The sequence below is a fragment of the Amblyomma mixtum genome, chromosome 1 (genome assembly GCF_055824585.1).
Source record: "Amblyomma mixtum isolate Tamu chromosome 1, ASM5582458v1, whole genome shotgun sequence".
Lineage (NCBI taxonomy): Eukaryota > Metazoa > Arthropoda > Arachnida > Ixodida > Ixodidae > Amblyomma > Amblyomma mixtum.
This window is the reverse complement of record NC_143012.1, coordinates 310,642,639-310,662,360: the sequence shown is the minus strand read 5'-3', so window position 1 is coordinate 310,662,360 and position 19,722 is coordinate 310,642,639. Positions and strand designations below refer to the sequence as shown.

At 48.0% G+C, this 19,722-nt stretch overlaps 2 protein-coding genes and 1 long non-coding RNA gene across 5 annotated transcripts in view; 2 read left to right on the top strand and 1 right to left on the bottom strand.

Annotated features, from left to right (window-relative positions):
* Positions 1–11,256, bottom strand: part of LOC149372420 (uncharacterized) — a 37,677-nt gene extending 26,421 nt beyond the window's left edge. The window contains exons 1-2 of the long non-coding RNA XR_016286996.1: positions 11,180–11,256; positions 8,070–8,361 (exon numbers count right to left, since the gene is read on the bottom strand). This is a non-coding gene — a long non-coding RNA (uncharacterized LOC149372420). The remainder of the gene's footprint in view (positions 1–8,069; positions 8,362–11,179) is intronic.
* On the top strand, positions 1,551–4,145 carry LOC149372421 (uncharacterized). Its single transcript, XM_089566902.1, has 3 exons — positions 1,551–2,122; positions 3,034–3,352; positions 3,508–4,145. The coding sequence occupies exons 2-3, from the start codon at positions 3,104–3,106 to the stop codon at positions 3,622–3,624; spliced, it is 366 nt and encodes a 121-aa protein (XP_089423028.1). The 5' UTR covers positions 1,551–2,122; positions 3,034–3,103; the 3' UTR covers positions 3,625–4,145.
* A 268-nt stretch (positions 11,257–11,524) lies between the features above and the next one.
* Positions 11,525–19,722, top strand: part of LOC149372419 (uncharacterized) — a 128,314-nt gene continuing 120,116 nt past the window's right edge. The window contains exon 1 of one of the 3 annotated variants that reach the window (XM_089566896.1): positions 11,525–11,836. The gene's annotated coding sequence lies outside the window, so the exon portion shown is untranslated. The remainder of the gene's footprint in view (positions 11,837–19,722) is intronic. The other 2 variants (XM_089566894.1, XM_089566897.1) reach the window with 2 other exon arrangements.

Genomic DNA, 19,722 nt, shown 5'->3' with positions numbered 1-19,722 from the left:
GACTTAGTTTTTGGAGCGCCGAGAGATGGCGCTGCGCATTTCGCATATCATCTATTGGATTGACGGGAAGGAAATGCTATAGATAACATCCTTCTTGCACTCGTCATTCTGTGCCAGTTCCGATTCTGTTTTAATTCTGAGTACATTGTCTTTCATTCCTCAATATATTCCGTATCTGATTCTATTCCGACTACGAAACTACTTAAAAAGTATGTCACATTCATAGATCGCGGCGACTCCTCATGCCGGTATATCGGCGCAGCTAGTGGCGCAGCGGTTAAGCGATGCGTCGCTGCATTGGCAGGTGGCTGGTACAAACACAGCCACTGGTGGGGCCTGTGAATCCCAGTTTCTCTTCCCGCTTAATACGAGAATAGCTTCCGCAAGCCTCATTTTTACACAGGTAGCTACTCGGGGCGCTGTATATTTTGCACGTAGGCCTGCTGTTGTCCGAGTCATTTTCTTGGAGCCATTTTCATTTTTGCTGCGTCAGACTTCGTCCGGCGTCTCCGTCCTCTTCCCTACATGTAGAGGGGGGGGGGGGGGGGGGGGAGAGGGAGACAGTTGACATGTGCCAGGTGGAGAGAGGCAGATCCCTTTTGACGCCACCTAGTAGGTTCAGGCTTCACACAGACGCCGATACCAACGTTTGCGGGCCGTTTTCGCCTTCATGGCCTTCCTAATGATACATCGCATTAAAAACCCGCAGAAACGGTTGCCACTGTGTGACACGAGATTCAGCGAAAGCTGTTTGCGCTGGTGAATATAATAGTGTTTGTTCATTATTTTTTATAGCGTTCAGTAGAATAGTTCGCGCGACGTCATTATGTTGTCACTCCTGACGGCGAAGCGTTCGGACCATGCACTCTGCGTGGCGCGGCGTTACGCGAACAACAACGCCGATGAACCGGGATATATGCAAATAACAGCTGTCGCTGTACAATACCCCCCGGACACTACTTCATTCTGCGGGACGACTAAGTGGTAGCGATAGCTGTACCCGATACGGACTGGTAGGCCGCAGATAGAATCCAATCCAATTCATGACATTAGCAGCGCACATGATCGTACGTCACGCAAGATCTTCTCATGAGATTGCATTATAACCTTCATGCCAGAAAAAAAAAAGTCCACCGTTCTCCAAGGCCTCCGCCTGCCAGATGACAGGTTCTTAGAACTTCCTGTCACCTTACACCTGTTACGGTTGGCAGGTGGAAAAGTGGAGAGAGCGAAATACATGCCCCGGGGAGAACCGAGAGGAAGGTGACCGCGGAAGGAGGAGGTTCTGACGCTGGCGGAGGACCGGCGGGTGTCTACCGTGGAAGGTGAGGAGGAAAGTGAGCTGAGAAAAAAATGATTGGCTATGTCTCACTTCTCGGTGGACACTAACTGCGTCGTGAGGAAAGGTAGGAAGATAGGAGGTAATGAGGAAAAATAGAAAGAGGTGCAGTAGTGGATGTCTCCGGAATTAATTTCGACCACCTGGGGATCTTTAACGTGCACTGACATCACACAGCACACGGGCGCCTTCTGCGTTCCGCCTCCATCGAAACGCGACCGCGTGAGCTGAGAAGAGGAGCGAAGATAGCAGAGCGGCGCCCGCGAGCCTGATGCGCACACAACCACTTCAACTTCCGTTGAAGTGGTTGTGTGCCAGCCAACTCCAGAACCGAGTGTCGATGGATGCTGGAGATCAGACAGGGGCTATAAGACCGAGTGTGCAAGGGAGTCAAGTGTAAGGCCGTAACAAGAAGACAACGTGTAATAAGGGTGGATGTGAACTAATGTGTTTGACGTGTCGTGTCATGCAAAGGGGAATGTTACGCATCTCCGTCGGATGGGCCCACCGATCGCCTGTCGGTTTTTATCTATACTACATGCTCCGTTACAGATGTGATGGCGCTGACATGACTATTGGCCTGTGGGGCTCGCAGGAGGTCTCGGTCCCACGCCGCCAACATTAAAGTTATTGTTGTGCCCTTGGAGAATAGTTGCACTCTACTGTTGGCGTCATCGTCTTCTGTCTCATACTATTGCATCGAGACACCGACCAATGGACTCGATCGATTCTTCATTCAGGCTCACTTGGACAGCATTGTATCGCTATCTTCCTCATCTAGCGGTAAGTGGGATTTTAAGTTCCGAAGAGACACATGGGCTTCGAAGTATGTCGTGGCGCAGGTTTCCGGATGAATTTATATCACCTGAGGTTCTTTAACGTGCGCTGATATCGCACAGCACATGAGCGCCGTTTGCATTTCGCCGTAAGGAAAAGTGGCCGCCGCGACCAGGATTCGATCCCGCGACCTTGGGACCAGTAGCTAAACGCCATTGTGCCGCCGTGGTGGGCCATCTCCCTGATTTTTTGTTACTGTATTCTATCATCGCTGCACTTTATACACACATGCGGCTATATGGGAGTATAAAAGAAGCGAGCTGTCCTCTAGCGCCACTCCCTTTTATAAAAAAGAGTGCGCTAGAGGAGACTTTACTCCCCTTTTACTCCTTTCGGTTAAGAGTGCACATGTACAGTATACTGGAAATCAAAGGTAGATTCATTTGTTCTGACGGTGATGGAACTAGGCCTTCTGGAGCGGGTCGCTGCAGAATCTCGTGCTATGAGGAGCCAAATAAAAAAAAAAACGAAGATAGTGATGATGATGATAAAATTGCTTGGGCAGTTCTTGTTTTTTGTAGCTGGATACAACTAAAGAACTCAGCGGTAAATTCCCCCCAAGGGTAGCCCGCCAACAAATGGTGTCGACCGATTCTCATGACAGTCTGGGTAACCCCTTTAGACCTGCTAGCTTGACATCACAATGTGTGGCCGATGAAAAGGGATTCACAACGGCCTAACCGGGTAAACCGCGTTGTCATGAAAATCTGCAGACGCGATTGGCCGGAGAGCATTCTTTGAGGGGCATCTGCCGCTTCGTTCTTGAGTTGTACCCGAATACAGTGTAATCGAGTACCGCTCAATGTAACTCCAAGTCTCCACGTCGATGCATGCATAATAGTGCTTCATGTATGCAGCTGCGCGCGACCTGCGGACAGTTAGCACAACGCGCTACCAGAAGCGAACGTGAGCTGGAAGAAGAGAAGGATGAGGAGAAGAACAAAGATGGGCGCGTGTTCGTGCAGTCGAATCCTGTTGGTGCTCAGCCTTGTGTGGCCCATCTACGCCTCCTTTAAGTGCATCGACGCCGACAAGACCCAGTCGGCCGTCCTGCTCAAGTACTGGCTCAACATCGGCACCTACGTGCTCCTGGACTGCACGCTCGAGGTGCTGTTCGGCGGCCACTTCCCGGAGATCATGGCCGGCCTCAGGATTGGCATCCTCGTACTCATGCTGGTGAGCCTTGCGCAGCCACCTATTGCCTAGGATCTCCATCGCCTGCATGAGGTGCATGCAGTGACTTCAGACATGCAGTACAAATCTAGTTCGCGTTAATCCTCAGCGCCAAAATGTAACCTGTTGTCGCGTTTTTCTCCCCTCATTTCATTCAGGCTCAAGCGCCGCAAACGTTTTACGACGGCATCATTCGACCTCGAATGAAACAGTGGGAGCCGGACATTGACAAGGTCATCGAGAGATTTGCTCGATTTACCCGAAGTATACACTAATAAACTCACGTAATCACTGCTAGTGAGCGTAGCCTTCGGATAGATAGGCAGCTTTTAGCATAGCAAACTGAGGGTAGCGAAAGCGCCCCTCCGACGTCCTGTAGGGCCCCCAGCTGATCTGGCTGAAGCAATCCGTTCCCGCGGGCTCCCAGAAAAATCGATTCGGGACTGTGGTCCACGCAAAAGGCCACCGCACAGATGTAGCTCATCCAGTAGAAACTTCCAACCACGAAGTCAGCTAAATTATTGTTTCCGTTTTTCTGTTACTAGAAATAAATAAATAAACGAAGAAAAAGTGCTGGTGTATCTCATTGCTACAAGTACGCCTCTTGGATCGCGTCGGCCAGTCCTGCGAGCAAACAACAACAACAAAAAACTGTCCTGCCATTCGGGGACCTTTTAACGCACCTTGGACCAGCATAAATGGAGTGAACAGCCGTCTACGCAAGCTGGCATGTCATAGTCCCCAAATACTTTCGCCAGTCACGGTTATTTACGCCGTTTCCGCTCCTCTCCGGGCTTTCTTGCACTTTTTTTCGGCGGCGCGATATTTTGCAAATGCGCGCTCGCATAGTCGACACGCTGGCTCGCCCAGTCAGCGTTGAGAAATCGGCACTCGTGGGAGTCGATCCCTTCGCAGATTCGTGGCCTTGCCCCGGCCGGTGCCATCCGCTGTGTGGGCGTCGGTACACGAACACGCACAGGATGTCTCGTTCTCGCTGCTCTTTCAGCCCCTGTTCTCTTTTATTTCATTCCTTCGAGTCTATAAATTTTATTCTTGTACCTGTGAAGCCTTATATGTCAGAGCTGTTCAGTGCGCAGTGTTTTGTAACACACCATCATCGTCAGCCGGATGCGACCACTGTATGACAGACTCCTCATAAGCTCGGGTTCGTTGTCTAATCCAAGCTGCGCTCCCTTTCTTTCTCGGCTTACTCGTATCATTTTGCTTTCCATAGCGCGTTACGCTGCCTACAGTTTATTTTCAGGCTTTTTCGCTGGCCTTCGAGTTGCTACCCCAGTGAAACTTTTGATGTACCATAATTTTCGAAGGCTCATCCGAGGAACATGCTCACTCCTAGTTTTTGCGAGATCGCTATTCGCACTGGAGGTGTAACGGGGCATTGAAATTCACTGCCGCCGCAGTGGCTCAGTTGTTACGCCGCTTGGCTCCTGACCCGAAAGACGCAGGTTTGATCCCGGCAGCGGCGGTCGAATTTCGATGGAGGTGAAATTCTAGAGGCCCGTGTACGGGGCGGTGTCAGTGCACGTTAAACAACCCCTGGTGGTCGAAATTTCCAGGGCTCTTCACCACGGCGTCCTTCATTATCCGAGTCGCTTTGGGACGATTAATCTCCATAAACCATGAATTCACTGCCCTGCATTTTCGTTCCCTTCCAAGCGACCCTCCTACTCGCCCAAGCGTTTTGCGCCAGCATCAAGCGCATGTATAGTATACGCTGCATACGGCAACAGGCCACGTTTTGCTTGTATTTGTCGCTTGAAGAAAAGAGCATCTGCCAACTCGAACGCGCTCGTCTCTCAATCGCTGTGTACCCCTCGCCTGATTTGCGTCCTTCACACGCCGCTGCCCTCTTAACCGCCCCACTCCCATCAAACTGCGCGCAGTCAACATCGCGCAGATGAAGGACGTAGTTCCAGCATAATGGCGGCGTCACCCGTCCTTCGGCCTCGAATACCCCCCTGCCGCGACAAAAAAGTAGTTCGCTGCTTAAACGTTTCTTATTATCTAAACAAGAAGCTTATCACACGAAAAAGAATTATGAGCTCTACTAGTTTGATGCGTAGATTGTTTGACATAGTCAAACATTAAAAAGCTGATTGCGTTTACAGTTGAGGTTAACCAGCGGAGTAATACAGGACGCCGCGGACCGCGGCCCAGTGTTAGCAACTGCTGTTTTTTTTTTAAGTTGTATCCTGCTATAGCTCGAAGCTTCGAGCAGTTCGATAGAAGCCTTTATTAAAGCCAGTACAGAGACACTCTTGCCCTTGAAAACATCAGCAATTAAGCTGGGGCAAGGTTGGAGTACTGCAGTGAATAAGCCGCCAAAGGAGGCGTGCCGACGGCAGTGGCGGCCGTGACAAAATCCTGCCGGTCCAGTCACACCTGACCTGCGGAACGAAGCTGCCTTCAATGCTGTTAAGAGGTTTAGTGCAGGCATATAGCAGTGAAAACTTACAGTAGTGCATTTCGGCTAACTCGAGGCCCCTCCTTACTCGCGGGCTTAAACGGGCACTGCAGGACAACTCTATGCAGCTATGGTTCTCAGTAATATATATATATATATATATATATATATATATATATATATATATATATATATATATATATATATATATATATATATTTATATATATATATATATATATGGCTCTTTTTGGGTATGATAACGTTTGTCCAGCAGCAAAAGACGAAGTTATCGCGTAGAAAATTGGATTTGCAAATTTTCCCGTTAATCGATTCCATCTATAGTGACGTCCTTACCGAAAAGTACGGCTTGCCACCGTTTTGGTTTGAATGGCAGTTTAGGCTAGCCTCCGGGATCCACAAAAAAATTCTTTATCGGCGCACGCATTTCACTTGCGAAATAAACCATTGGTGTCGCCACTTTTATTTCGTTTTTTGATCTTTTGTAGCTTATAAATATCCTGTTTTCGCTGAAAGAAGTATTTTTTTCTGATTATAACGCAGTTTACTATATCGATACAAGCCAGCTTCAATTCGCATTCAGTGTCCCTTTAAGTACACGCTATAGCCTGTCGAACAAAATGAGCACCCCACCTATGAGGATCACCTTCAGAGCTACTGTGGCACTCGGTCTACTCAGCCCCACTGAATTCCCATCATTTTCTGTTTTATGCACTCGATCGAGTGCATAAAACAGAAAATGATGGGAAATCAGTGGGGCTGAGCAAGCAGCGCAGAGTATTACGAACGCCTCCTTCGGTCGCGGAGTATTGGGTTTGGTCGGACGTTTCCCGGGGTGTATTTGTGTGCATATGATTCACTCCCTCAAGACACTCAGTGGCTCACTGATAACTTGAAATCAAGAGAACACATATACGGAAATCGCTCGCCACGCGCAACTTCGCTTCCTGTCGGTGGCGTCTTACCAAGCCGTCATCCTTGTAGTCAGATGCTGCATATTTTGTCACAACGGAATGTCTGGAACAAAGGCGGACTGCGCGCATTTGAAGCCTTTACATAGGCTTATGTATAGACGGATAGAGCTTTGCGTGTCGTCAAATTTAAGAACGTTGTAAAGAGCGTTGGGTCATTTTGCGTGCAGCTGATTAGAAAAATAATAGCAAAGACACATGCAGCCATGACAAGAGTCGACCAGCGTCACCTCAACAGTCACAGCTAGCACTGCTACCCGCGCCTTCCTTGTCTTCTTCGAGTGTGTTCGCATAACTTAACAAACGCGCAAAAACTGAGCACAAGCATCGGAGAGAATAATGGCAAGGGCATGAAAAAAGAAGACGGGGTCATTATTTGCGCAGTAAGCACAAGTTCCAAAATGTCGCCTCGAGTTTCGGGTGGAAACGTGTGGTTGGTTGGTGAGGCCAGAAATTTTCGTAGAGGGAAGGGCGGAGATAATTGCTTTTGGTTCCTGTGGAAAGTGCTTGTAGTGGAAATAGCTGAATGTCTTCCACGGGGCCGGTCACGGCCAGCCGCTCTCTCATCGAGTATAAGGCCCCTGCCGCGGCTATTCCGAATAAAGACACATCATCATCATCATCATCAGCCTGACTACGCCCCCTGCAGGGCAAAGGCCTCTCCCATGTCTCTCCACTTAACCCTGTCCTTTGCCAGTTGCGGCCACCGTATCCTCGCAAACTTCTCAATCTCATCCGCCCACCTAACTTTCTGCCGCCCCCTGCTACGTTTGCCTTCTCTTGGAATCCACTCCAGGACCAGCGATTATCTTGCCTTCGCATTACATTTCGACTAGGAATGTCATTAACCCGCGTTTGTTCCCTCACCCACTCCGCCCGCTTCCGATCTCTTAACGTTCGTTACACCTATCCTTTTTCTTTCCATAGCTCGCTGTGTTGTCCTTAGCTTAAGCTGAACCCTCATTGTTAGCCTCCACGTTTCTGCCCCACAGGTGAGTACCGGTAATATACATCTGTTGTATACTTTTCTCTTGAGGGATGCATGAAGACTGACCAACTGGTAAAAGAAAACAAACAGAACAACTCTGTTTCTTGTTAGTAGAAACGTCTCTGACAAAGACGGGAACGGCAGTGAACACGAGCAGGAAGCAAAGTGGACCGAGTAGAACTGCACAGTGTCGCTGTCCGTGAACCGGGCTGACACCCAATTTCTGCTCATCGGCACAGTAACCAACGGAAGGCCCCAGCAGAGAGCATCGACTCCCGCCGCGCTCTCGGGGAGAGCCGGGGGCAGGGTGCTTTACCTCGTTCGCGCTCGCTGACCCCCATAGGTCTCCTCGGCGAGCGCACAACGCACGTGCACTGGTCCGTGTATCCCGTTCCGCGACACCGCTCTCACGTGGCGCCTGCTGCCCGCACGCGCGCGCCAACGGCTGTCGCGTCGGCCGGCGCCTTGCTCGTTCGTCGTCTTCGAGGCTCGCCAACAGGCATCGGCCCGCCATCGACGCACCGCAGTCGTGACAACACCGCCCCTTCGACCGGTGATTTGTGAGCGCTGTCCAGTCGTCGTACACGTCACGGGAGGACACGCGGAATCTAAATACAAGGTAAGGAGATACGAGGGGTGGGGGGAGAAAGAAGAAAACTCGTGGCTTTCAGGGTTCCCCCATGCGATGCATGTTTTCCGCGTCGCTCGGATTAGCTGCCGTTCGAGGACGTCGGTGCGGTGCTATCTATACTGCCTCGTACGTCGTAGTTTTTACAGGCGCCCTGATACCTTCCTCCCTACACTCTTCAAGTCTTCTTTCCTCTTTTTTCTCCCTTTAGTTGCTATAGTAACCACAAGTAAATCGTCACGTTACTTTTTCGATACGGAGAGGCGCCGGGATAACGAAATGGGACGAAAAATGCATTCCTGCCCGGCCCTGCGCTTTTACTCAATCTTATCTTCTCTTATATACGCGTTTTACTCAATCTTATCTTCTCTTATCTACGCGTAGACTTCACGAACCTGTGCAGTGCGGGCGGGTTCCCTTCGTCGACCACCCATCCCCTCCCCACTTTTTCGTTTTCTACTCAGAGTCCTGCAGCTTTGATTTTTTTTTTTTCCGCGCGCGCCAACTGGCCTCCTAACATTGTGTTCCCTTTTTAACGACGTCACAAATAACGGATCACATGTAAACGTAAACAAATAAACGAAGAGAAGGGGAGGGGCTATTTGTTGTCGGTCGTTGCCTATCTTTATCTGCCAGCGAACGTCGGGCATCAGCTCGCTAAAACCATGCGTCTGTACACCCCAACTTTAGTGAATGTGCTCCTCACCAAGAAGAATCGAGATAGTTCCGCTATCTTGTATGCTGTCCCTCTCACCCCTCTTCGCCGACCACTTATACAGATTAGACTAGGGACGATAAGAAAACGTAAAAACAAAAGCCGTCGCCTGCATTCTCTTCTGCAGGTATTTTAGCTTAGCCCTAGCTTATCTCTCCCAGCCGATCGCCAACGGTTCGACAAAGGCAAGCGCACAGACGCCTCGCAACCGGCGTCGCACCGGTATCTCCGCAGGCGCTGCGCCAAGAACTGCAGGTATGGAGACACATCGCTGCTGCTTACGGGGGTGGGGGTTGCTATAGCTTCAAGTTGCCCGCGTTCGTGCTTCGCGTCGGCGATTCGAGCTCGTCGCGGCCGCCTACCTGAACGGATAGCATGCCTAATCGCGTTAGACCCGCATACGTGCTCTGGAGACTCCAAAAGACGCCGCGGTCCAACACCTGCTCTCTCGCGAGTCGTCTGCGTTTTGCCACGGCAAACCGAGGCAGAGCTCGGGTCATCCGCTGAATACGAAAAAAAAAAAAAAAGAGAAGAAAATGAAGGCAGCGTCGTCTGTCAAGGCCAATACTGTGTCTCGCTCGAATTTCAAATGGCATGTCAAACTTGCTTCGGCCCTTTTTTTTTTTGCTCCCGTTTTAGACGCGCCTGTGCAACTGTAGGTGCAGACGAAGTGTGTCACGTGACTGTGCCTCGCGCACGCGAACCGGCCTTCGCGAGGACGAGTTAAAGAGAAAAACAAAAAGAGATTCATGAGCAGGTCCGCGATAGCATCATCCACCGGCATAAATGTGCAAGGCCGCACGCTTATAGTATACACTAGTGTGGACGAGAAGATCATTTCGCGCGCCCGTGTACAGGCGGAAACGCGGTTACGCTTGCTTCTTCATTTTTTCTTCTTCTATCCCTTGGTGTAGTTTTGTTTTATTTTTTTTTTCCCTGGAAAGGAAGGTCTCCACCCGCGCGATGCGCCCGTAGTGTTTCACGTTACACAAGAACCCGGCAGAGTCGGCGTAACATCCAGCGAAAGAGCGCCGGCCGAGCGTGCCGCCGCCAAGCGCGCGCTGCGCTCAGAACGCTAACTAGGTCGGGCTTGGCCCGCTTTGCGACCATTGAGGGAAGGAAATGAAAACACAAGCTGCAAACAAAGTAAGGCGCGCTGCTGTCATGGTTCAGTTCGCCGTCAGATAGCCCCGGATGGCGGCTTAATTGCCAGCGTGCCACATGGCACCGCAACGCGATACATACACGCCAGTGCGCACGCAAGCTCAAGCTTTCCAGTGCGGGCTATGCGAAAGTAATTACGTTCGGAAGGGGCCTGCCTCGATCATAACAAACATTCCTGCTGGACTGTGCACACACTTTAGCTAGCGGCCACCAGCGGGGCAGAAAGGTGCGTCGTTGTCGCATCGTTGCTCATCTCACCTGACCTACACGGCCGGTCACCACCACGTGGGTGGTCAGAATGCCACTCTCAAAGCAACGCCCATCTACTAACGCACTCAATGACATCGAACTTTTGAATGCTTCGCGCCTTTTTTCTGCGCACATTTGGCGCGCGAAGGGCTCGAAATCATCTGCTAGGCTTGTTTTGACAGCGCGGTGCCTGTCCGAAGCCCTTCGGCCTTCAGAGCCGTTTGCGTCTGCAATTGAAGTAATTACTAAAGAACACGGCAATGAGAGCGCCACGGAGCCGCTTCGGGAGTTGAGGGCTCCTCATCCCTTAATACCATTCCACGTGGGCTAGCTACAGACGAGTATAGTTTCGACTAGTACACTATAGTTTCGACATTTGCAACGCCCTCCACTTGCGGGCCAGGTAAGTGCCGCTCTGACTACAGCGGTATCATCCATACACAACGTCCGCAATACAAAACCGTCGTCACTTAGGCACGTTCCCTTCCTAGTTTCGATCACACGCTGCTTAACTTTCCTTGTGATGCAGCCACCGTAATGCAGCTAGCTGTTGCGCGTACATGTGGGAGCGGCGAAGCTCGCTGCGTCTTATATCACCAGCATCGCTGTGAGAGCTCGCGTCGCTTGCATCCGGGAGAAAAACAAGGAGCTTTTGTGAGAAGGAACGTACAGCAACCTTTGTCTTAGTTCGCTTCGCTGAGCACGGCACCAACGGCGCACCTTCGCAACTTTTGCCGGCGGCCTCCCATAGCAGGCGCTCATTTGTTGCGCGCCTAAATTCTACCGAAACCTAATTACGTTGCTGGCAGTCCTTTAGGCAGCCGTAAACTACGTAAGCGTTAAATGAGAACAAAATAAAAAATATTGTGTGTTTCCTCGGTTTAGTTTACTGTTTATTAGCGTTGGTAATGACGCGAAATTAACAATATTTATTCTCACTTATGTTTTTGCATCGGAAGCCTTCAAACTCCTTGCCTAAGAGATAGCGGTAGCTTTCATAAGTGGCGCGCACTGATTCTTACCCATGAAGCTTTGCGTGTCGAGCGACCGCAGCGCCTCGCTCCCGCCACCTGCCTTGCTGCGCCCATCAGGCCGTCCACATAGGAGGAAAAAAAGAAAGTAAAAAGGGCGAAGAAAGCAACGCAAGACCAGCAAGTCTCCTAACGACGACTGCGTATTGCTTGTGTGGCAATGATGTTTGCGCTGTAACTTGTTTCGTTCGCTTCCGTCGAAGCAGCGGGGAGAATTAATTGCCGCTGCGGCCGGAATATGTGCCCGTGGTGAGACGTTTTGATTCCCGCGCGGGAGCCGGAGGATAGCGTTGATCGGAGGGCGTATTCAGAGGAAGGTGATCCTCGTTGCGATTGGCCAACCGAGAATAGACGTCACTGCTCTACTCTACGTCACTCTGTGGGGACTTTTGGGGAACACTGCGCTTCAACCGACAGGGAAAATCTCAACTCTTCTTGAAAATCCTTGCTCAATATCCCAAGGTATCCCAAGGTGCATTTCTTGCTCGCTTGTTTTTTTTATTTTTTTGCCTTGAGCATGGAGACGGACACGTGCGATGGCGTTGCTTCAGCGGTTTGCGACAAGGCGTTCTTCAATACTAGTAATTTAAAAACACCCATCAAGGATATTCATGGGGAAGGACGCGGTTGTTGCTGCGACGCGTCTTTTCTTTTTCTCTTTCCTCTGATCTCTCTATCTGCACGCGGCAGCGGTGGTGGCTCGGCTCCAGCCAGTAGGCAGGCCCATGCATCCTTCTCCCAGTCACAACAGCATGTAGTAAGGCACGGCCGTTCTTGTGCGACTTACGTCTGAAGCATTTTGTCGCCCTTCGTGACCTGCGACGGCACCACGACTTCGAGGAAGAGGTGGAGAATCTAGTCTTCGACTCTAATAAAGGTAAGAAACGAAGTCTGCATGCACGCACGCTGTGATTAAAGCAATAAAGGGCCAAAGCGGGATGCAGTCGCGCGCTTAGATTACCGATTGAAAAGTTGCAGTTTATTGACTTTTCGAGTGCGCGCATTTTAAGTTTGTAAACACAGAGCGCGTTCTTTTTTTTTTATTTACGGGCTTACACTCACCTGGGGAAACTTGCACGTGGTTTTGTGCACAAAAACTTAGCGATGACATGCACGTTTTTTAAATGAACCATGAAGATTTCAATGGGCTTGGTCTAGTGCGACAGATCTGCAGAGGTAGCCTTTGCGGGCATTCGAGTGAAATGTGAAACGTAACGTACTATAACCTTTGAAAGCCATGACTTGTCATAGTCATTTTGCACTTATTTGTAATGTAAGGTGTATAGTTTGTACAAAGTTTAGGTAGTCATAGCTTTGACTCCTAATCATTCTGAAGTGTAGCATGACTCAGCACTTTACTAGTAACATGAGGTGTGCAGAGTTTGTACAAAGTTGCGTAGTCATGCCTTGCACTCATGACTCGTCATTCTGCAACATAGCATGACTGTGCACTTTAATGCTTTGGCATTCTCGCTGGTAAGCAGTCTTATGTGTGTCTGCAGAATTTTTTTTTGGTGTCCTAGCTCCTCCATAAGCAAAGTGACAAGCAGTGCACTCTCTTTCATATTTAAAGTGGCCACTGCAGGAAAACTGGTCCTTGCAGCAGACTCGCTGCTACAGGCCTTGCTTATGCTTTGTTGCAGGCATCTGCAATGTCTCGACAGGACACACAACATTGTCGCGGCATGCACTGGCTTAGCAGCGCTGAAGCCATGGCAATCGCAACATGCAGAAGTGTGTAGGAAGAATGCCCAGCATTGTTCTGCCTTTAGAAGTCAACAGCGCTGACCTGAATTTGTGGTCAAAGGACAGGGCCATGTAAAAGGTTGCTGTGCAGGAATGAGTTTTTGCAGGGTGTAGTAAAATTGAAGTACTTCCATGTAACAGTCCGTGTAATAACTTAACCTGAACTTAATAATTTTCTCCAAAAATTGTTCCCCATGCGCTATAGCAGGAAAAAACAGTAAGCGAATGACTGATAAATTTTTAACAATAAAAAAGCTGGGAAATGCAGTTTTGCACTGCAGGCAAAAGGCTAAAAATTTGAAGCTAAATCTGTGATTGTCATGCGCACTTGGCAGAGGCAGAGCGCCAGTAGTAGTGCGAGAGTACTGCATATGTGCCCACTCCATAGCACATGCATTTTTCATTAGTGTATGTAAAAAGTACAAACTTTAATTTGGCCTTGCTTTTCAAAAAATGAAAGTAGTGTGATACACAAAAAATTGACAGAGAAGTTTTGCCGAAATTTTATAAACGTGCAAAAGCAGAATTTCATGAACATTGCCTTGTCTTGTTACTTTACTGTTGGCTTTCTAAGGATGCCTTATGCCGTTATTCATGTGCTATCATTGTGTACACGTTTTTATCAAAATGGAGCCCACCTTTGTTCACGCCTCAATTTTTAAAAATTTCTTTTTAGTCATGAGAGGTCATGGACTTAACATCATATGTTGGCATCGTGTCATAACTATGTTGCAATGCTGCTGTGAGGCTGTGGTTGCTATGTCGCCGTTGCTATGCTCTTGGCACAAACCCACATACACATCGCAGGATCTTGCTCGGGGTTTACCGTTCGGAATTGTGCTTTCACACTAATAATTAACTAATACTATGTGGAGTGCTTAGTTATGTTTACAATCTTTCTGTTTCAGGATTTCGCGCCTGGAAAGACGGAGAAGAAAGCAAAACTTGCTGCCGTTTTATAGCTTCTACAGGAAAGAAGGAATGTGCACCAAGGGTTTTTAAACGCTACCTGCACTGCCACCATTCCGGCTCATACGAAGAGCTTCCTATAGAACAGCGCCAAAGGCAGGAAAAGGGGCAAGGAAGCTGCAAAATCAGCAAACACTGCTTTGCTACTCTAGAGGTCATGGAGAAAGAGGGCAAGGTATATGTAGTGTTTCAAAAGAAACACTACGGACACTTCAATGAGGCCTGCCACCAAAGGCTGTCCCAGGATGATGCCAGAGGGCTTGCAGGTTAGCCACTCCTCTTGTACAAAGCATTTGTGCATGCTGTGTTGACTGTACCGGAATGTGAAAACGTTTAGAAGCTACACTCCACCAACCTTTCATAAATGGGAGACGAAAGTGCAATAGAAATGTATTTTAGGGGGAAGATATTGCTCATTAACTCGAGTGATCATTTCAATGATTTTTATTCTTCTGCGATGCATCTATGGCACGAAAGAGGTGGGACAACACGAAAATGCCTATTGTAAAGTGGGAGAAGGCATGTCCCACAAAACGAGGGGGCTGAAGAAGTTATAGTAGGGCACAGCTTAAGAACCCAGTGGCCAATGCCCCTCAAAGGAAGCCTGCCATCCAATGGCGTCGACCGATTCTCATGATGTCATGGTTAATCCTAGGGGGTAGCACTGCAGGAGGGTGGCAGATGAAAGGGGATTAGTTATGGCTTTAATTGGGTTAACTGATGAAAATCAGCTGACGCCATTGACTGAGGGGGTCTTCTTTAAGGGCCATCTGCCACTTCGTTCTCGAGTTGTATCTGACTGTAGTGCAATTCACTTGAGCCTACTTGGTCGCATCGAAGGGTGAAAAACAATTGATCCACGGCACATTGCATGCACAGCACAGTCTGTACGAACTTCATGCCGTTTAGTTTAGAGATGCTTTGTGGAAGGGGTCCAGTCTTTCGAACTGAACATAATTAGGAATGTCGTCTAGCACTGAACTACTCCAATGTCTGTTCTTTTGTTTTTCTGCTGGTTTCATTGACTATCCTAGGTCTGTCGCTCAATCGGCTGACGTTGAACTTCATCCGTAAGAAGTCGGCTTGAGCTCTATGAAATGTGTCTTGAATGACTGACAGTTGCACTCGATGCTAGCCTCTTTTTTTGGCTGCCTGTCAAAAGCGTAGGCATTTTGTTGCTGATCAAAGCAACGCCACCAGTCTAATGGTTGTATAAGGGCCATGTTTTTTCTCATAAGACAGATCGTCTGCAGTGAACTTTCATTAATTAGAATTATTTGGCTGTTTTGGCACTTCATCAGTAACGCTCGCAGGAACGGCTGTGGTTTGAGTGTTCAGCTACTAAGCTGGAGCACCCGGGTTAGAACCCGGCTGCGGCAGCTGAGTTTCGATGGAGGCAAGAGGTGCCCACGTGCTGCGCAGTGTCAGTGCCCAAAGATCCCCAGGCGGTCGAAATTATTACGGAGCCCTCCACTACAGCACCTTTCTCTCTTTCTTCTTTCACTCCTTCTTTCCTTCATGGCATGGTTGAGGCAGTTACTGCACCATTTCCTTTCCTCAAAAACCACTAACATAAAACACAAGCCTGCACAAGAGTTGAAATCGCAAAAAAAAAAATGAACAAGCAGCATTTATATTTCAGTTTATGTATGACTGGCATGCCCTCCAATTGTCTCTGACTTAGCAGCAGTCATTCAGGTGTTGAAACTGAAACAGCATGAGAAAAATATTCACTTAGAAATTATTCACCTGGCGTAAGTGAATTCTACATTGTGACTCGTGCACACTATTGTCTTGTGCACAAGTCCAAAGAAACAAAGTTCGCGTTCAAAAATTTGGTGTCTCTACTCCTTTAAAGGTTGCTGTCAGGCGAATCGGTGCATTTTTTGAATATGCAGAATGAAATGGGACAGGATGAGAAGCACATGTCCTTATTATTTTCTTGTCCACATTTTCAGTGCTGTTATATTCCGCATTTATAACACGCTGTATATAACTTCCCTGTTTTGCATTGCAGTATGCAAGTTTAAACACTCAAGCTCATAAAAATAAAGTCCATCTGGCTTTGAAACAACCATTTTGTTGTGTGCTTTGCAGTGCCACAAAAGTGAAATGAAAGTAAGATGAACTGTGTGTCACCTGTGAAAAGGAACAAAGTGGAAGACGAAGGAATCCGACCAGAAGTATTTGTCACTTTATTACATGGCTGTAGGCAGATGAACCAGAGATGTTAACAGTTTTTTTCTGTACCATTTTCAGGCTGGTTAGCAGAAGGAGTGCCAGAAAAAACCATTGTGCACAACATCCGAGCAGCTACAAGTGGATCAAGCCCACGGATGCAACTTGTGACCACTAAGGACCTCCGTAACATTGCAGATAAGTTTAGGATTGGAAAAACAGAGCAGAGAGATCCAGACGATTTTAAGAGTGTTGAATTATGGGTCGAAGAAATGAGGGCAAAAAATGAGTCACCACTGTTGTATTACAGGAAGAAGGGTGACCCCAACAGTCATGATGGTGACTTTGAGCTAGCATTAATGACGTTCCCACAACGAGAGCTCCTTTATGAATTGGGGGCAGCGAAACTGTGCACTGACTCCACCCATGGCATAAATAAGTACTAACTCCAACTGACAACCCTGCTCACAATTTCTCAAGATGCCTTTGGTATCCCGTGTGCCTACTTGATTTCAAAAAGGGTGAACACGGGCACTGTGGTGAGGTTTTTCGAGGCCATCAAAGAAAAAAACACAATACCATGTCAGGCATTTATGTCTGATGATGCCCCTGTTTATGGCAGTGCATGGGAGCTGGTGATGGGTCCCTTGAAGAGTCGACTGCTTTGCAGCTGGCAGGTGCTACACAACTGGAGCACGCACCTGAATACAGTCACAAACAAGGACTGCAGGAGTACAACAAGGGACATGCTGCACACTCTGATGAAGTGGACAGATGAGACTGAGTCTCAACAGTTGCTCCCTGCACTTCTTGGTATCCACTCCAAAGAGCATCAGCTTAATTGCCTTTGGCTTTGTCAGAAATTTTGAGAAAACATACGCAAAGAGGGCATGTCAGTGGGCTTACTGCTATCGGCAGTACATTGGATTAACAACAAATAATCACTTGGAGTCAAGGCACTGAAGTACTCTCACTTTGGTGGCAAGGTAAATGGGTGATTGGATACATTAATCAAAGTACTCTTCAATTTCACATCCGAAAAACTTTACAACAGGTGTCAAAGGAGGAGCAGACCACCGCAAATCTGCCCTATTTAGGAAGCATAAAGTGGGGATTGAGCTTTCTAAGTCCAGTACTGAGAGAGTGGGAGATGGCCAGTGGCATGTAAAGTCGCAAAGTTTGGTGAACTTCAAGCACACAGTGGAAAGAACGAGCAAATCGTGCAGTGGCTGTGAGCTTCATTGTGAGCAGTGCGAGGCTTGCCACAACATGTACACAAGTACGTGTTGACCATGCAACGCATGTGCACATGTACAAGCACATGCATGCTGTTGCTATAATGGAGCTACACTTGTGTCAGATGCAGAGCAGCCAGAAATTAGCATTTGACTGTGCTGGCATTTGTAGGCCCTGCCAGCTGAAGATGGCAGATTTCAGGTGAGGGATTAGGATTATGTTATGAGCTAGTTGGCAGGCTATTCTGACAAAGTGCTTTAGCATAGCAAGCTCAAGACACAGCAGGGAAGAGGAGTGTCATTTGCTAATTTTCTTGAAGCCCACATGGTCATGAGAAAGGTGCGCCATCATATCCCATATCAAGCAGCACCATTGACGGTACACTACAGGCCTCTGGTATTTCTTTTCTAGTCATTCCTTTTTCCCAAAACTTTCCTCCTAGGAATGGAGAACTCATCCCGCCACGGCGCCTCACTGGCTCTGGCGTTCTTAGACTGCTTACACGAAGGCTGTGGGTTTGATCCGGCCATGGCGGCCACATTTCAGTGGAGGCAAAATACAAAGATGGCCATGTGCTGTGCAAAGTCAGCGTGCATTAAAGGGCCCCAGGTGGTGTAAATTAATCCAGAGACCTCCATTATGGTGTCCCTCATAGCCCATGTGCCGCTCCCGAATGTTAAACCCGACAATTAAGAAATTGAGATATTTCAGGCCCCTCATTCCCTACTCAGAACCTGCTTGTGTAAGTACGCCCTCTCTGGCACTGCTCAACAGAGAACTTCTGACAATTGGCAAACATTTTTCATCTTCGGGAAATTAGTGCACTCATTTTCTTGTTCATACCTGCCTTGCATTCACTATAATTTTATTTCTTCGTCATCCCTGCTTGATTTCATTTTATCTGCATGTGATGCACTCATAGAGGCATGCGCTCTTCAATAATATTAGTATGAAGTGTCGCTCCATGCTGCATTCCTCTTTGTTGCGTCGTGCTGTCACAGTGCACCGCCCTTTTAGGACATCTTGAGAAAAACAGCGCTTGCAGACAAAGGACCAGAACAAGAAGGACACACAAAAAAAAAACAGCGCAGTTGTGTGTCCTTCTCGTTTCCTTTGTCTGCAAGTGCTGTTTTTCTCAAGATGTACCCCAACCAACTCGCCCAGTAACACACCTTGCCTTTTAGAACAGTTGAAAAAGTATTCTTGACAAAAGGCTAAGCCGTAGCTGTCATCTTGCACACTGAAAGCTGCAGCGCAAAACTACTATTCATCTTATTTTGCAAAGAGAATACTGCTGCAACAGAAAAACAGTATTACTCATTTTTCAGAACATTGCTGGTGCAATTTGTGACACGAACTTAAATTGCCATGGTAGAAACAGCCGTGAATAGCCTTCCCTGATATGATAAAGCACTTCATAAATGAACTTGCTTGGCTCTTACAGTGTCTCTCCACCAGCCTTCCAAGCAATGAGCCTTCTGTTGTGTGATGGGAACACTGTGCCAACTTTGTTGCCTAGAAATTCTAACATGCCCCTATTTGTTGAGAAGGCAGCTTAGATGAAACATATAGTGCCCAGTTAATGTCATTTATGAAAAATGCTTCAAAGCCCAACTGCAACGAAATTATAATTTGGCTAGAATGCCTGTTAAAGGGGCCCAGAAACACAATCTTAGTTAATTGTTTTGCCTGTTGATTGCATACAGTGAGTTATAATGGTGCTATTAGCATCGGTAATACCGCGTACATTCCGTTTTTTAATATTTTAATGTCCTCCCAAAAACAACTTCATGGCTCTGATGGTGTCGCCACACAGTGGCGGGTTTCTAGCAGCGGATATGACATCACCTGGCGCGAGCTTGATGACCGGACAAACAGTAAATATACTGCAAATTGTGTGAATAAATAGAGACACATTTTGTTACCTGTCTGCGTTTTATATTAGATCAACAAAAACAATTTGTTTGTCTTAGATAAAAGCCCTGCAAAGCAAGTAAAATAAAAATACACCACCAGGGGCGCTCTGGCATGGAAACAACGCTGCCAGTCTCAC

What these genes read in the sequence shown, in the direction of transcription:
- LOC149372421 (XM_089566902.1), top strand. Translation starts at nt 3,104, where the DNA reads ATGAGGAGAAGAACAAAGATGGGCGCGTGTTCGTGCAGTCGAATCCTG. An exon ending in GCATCCTCGTACTCATGCTG is followed by an intron (nt 3,353 to 3,507) that starts GTGAGCCTTGCG and finishes CATTTCATTCAG; the next exon opens with GCTCAAGCGCCGCAAACGTT.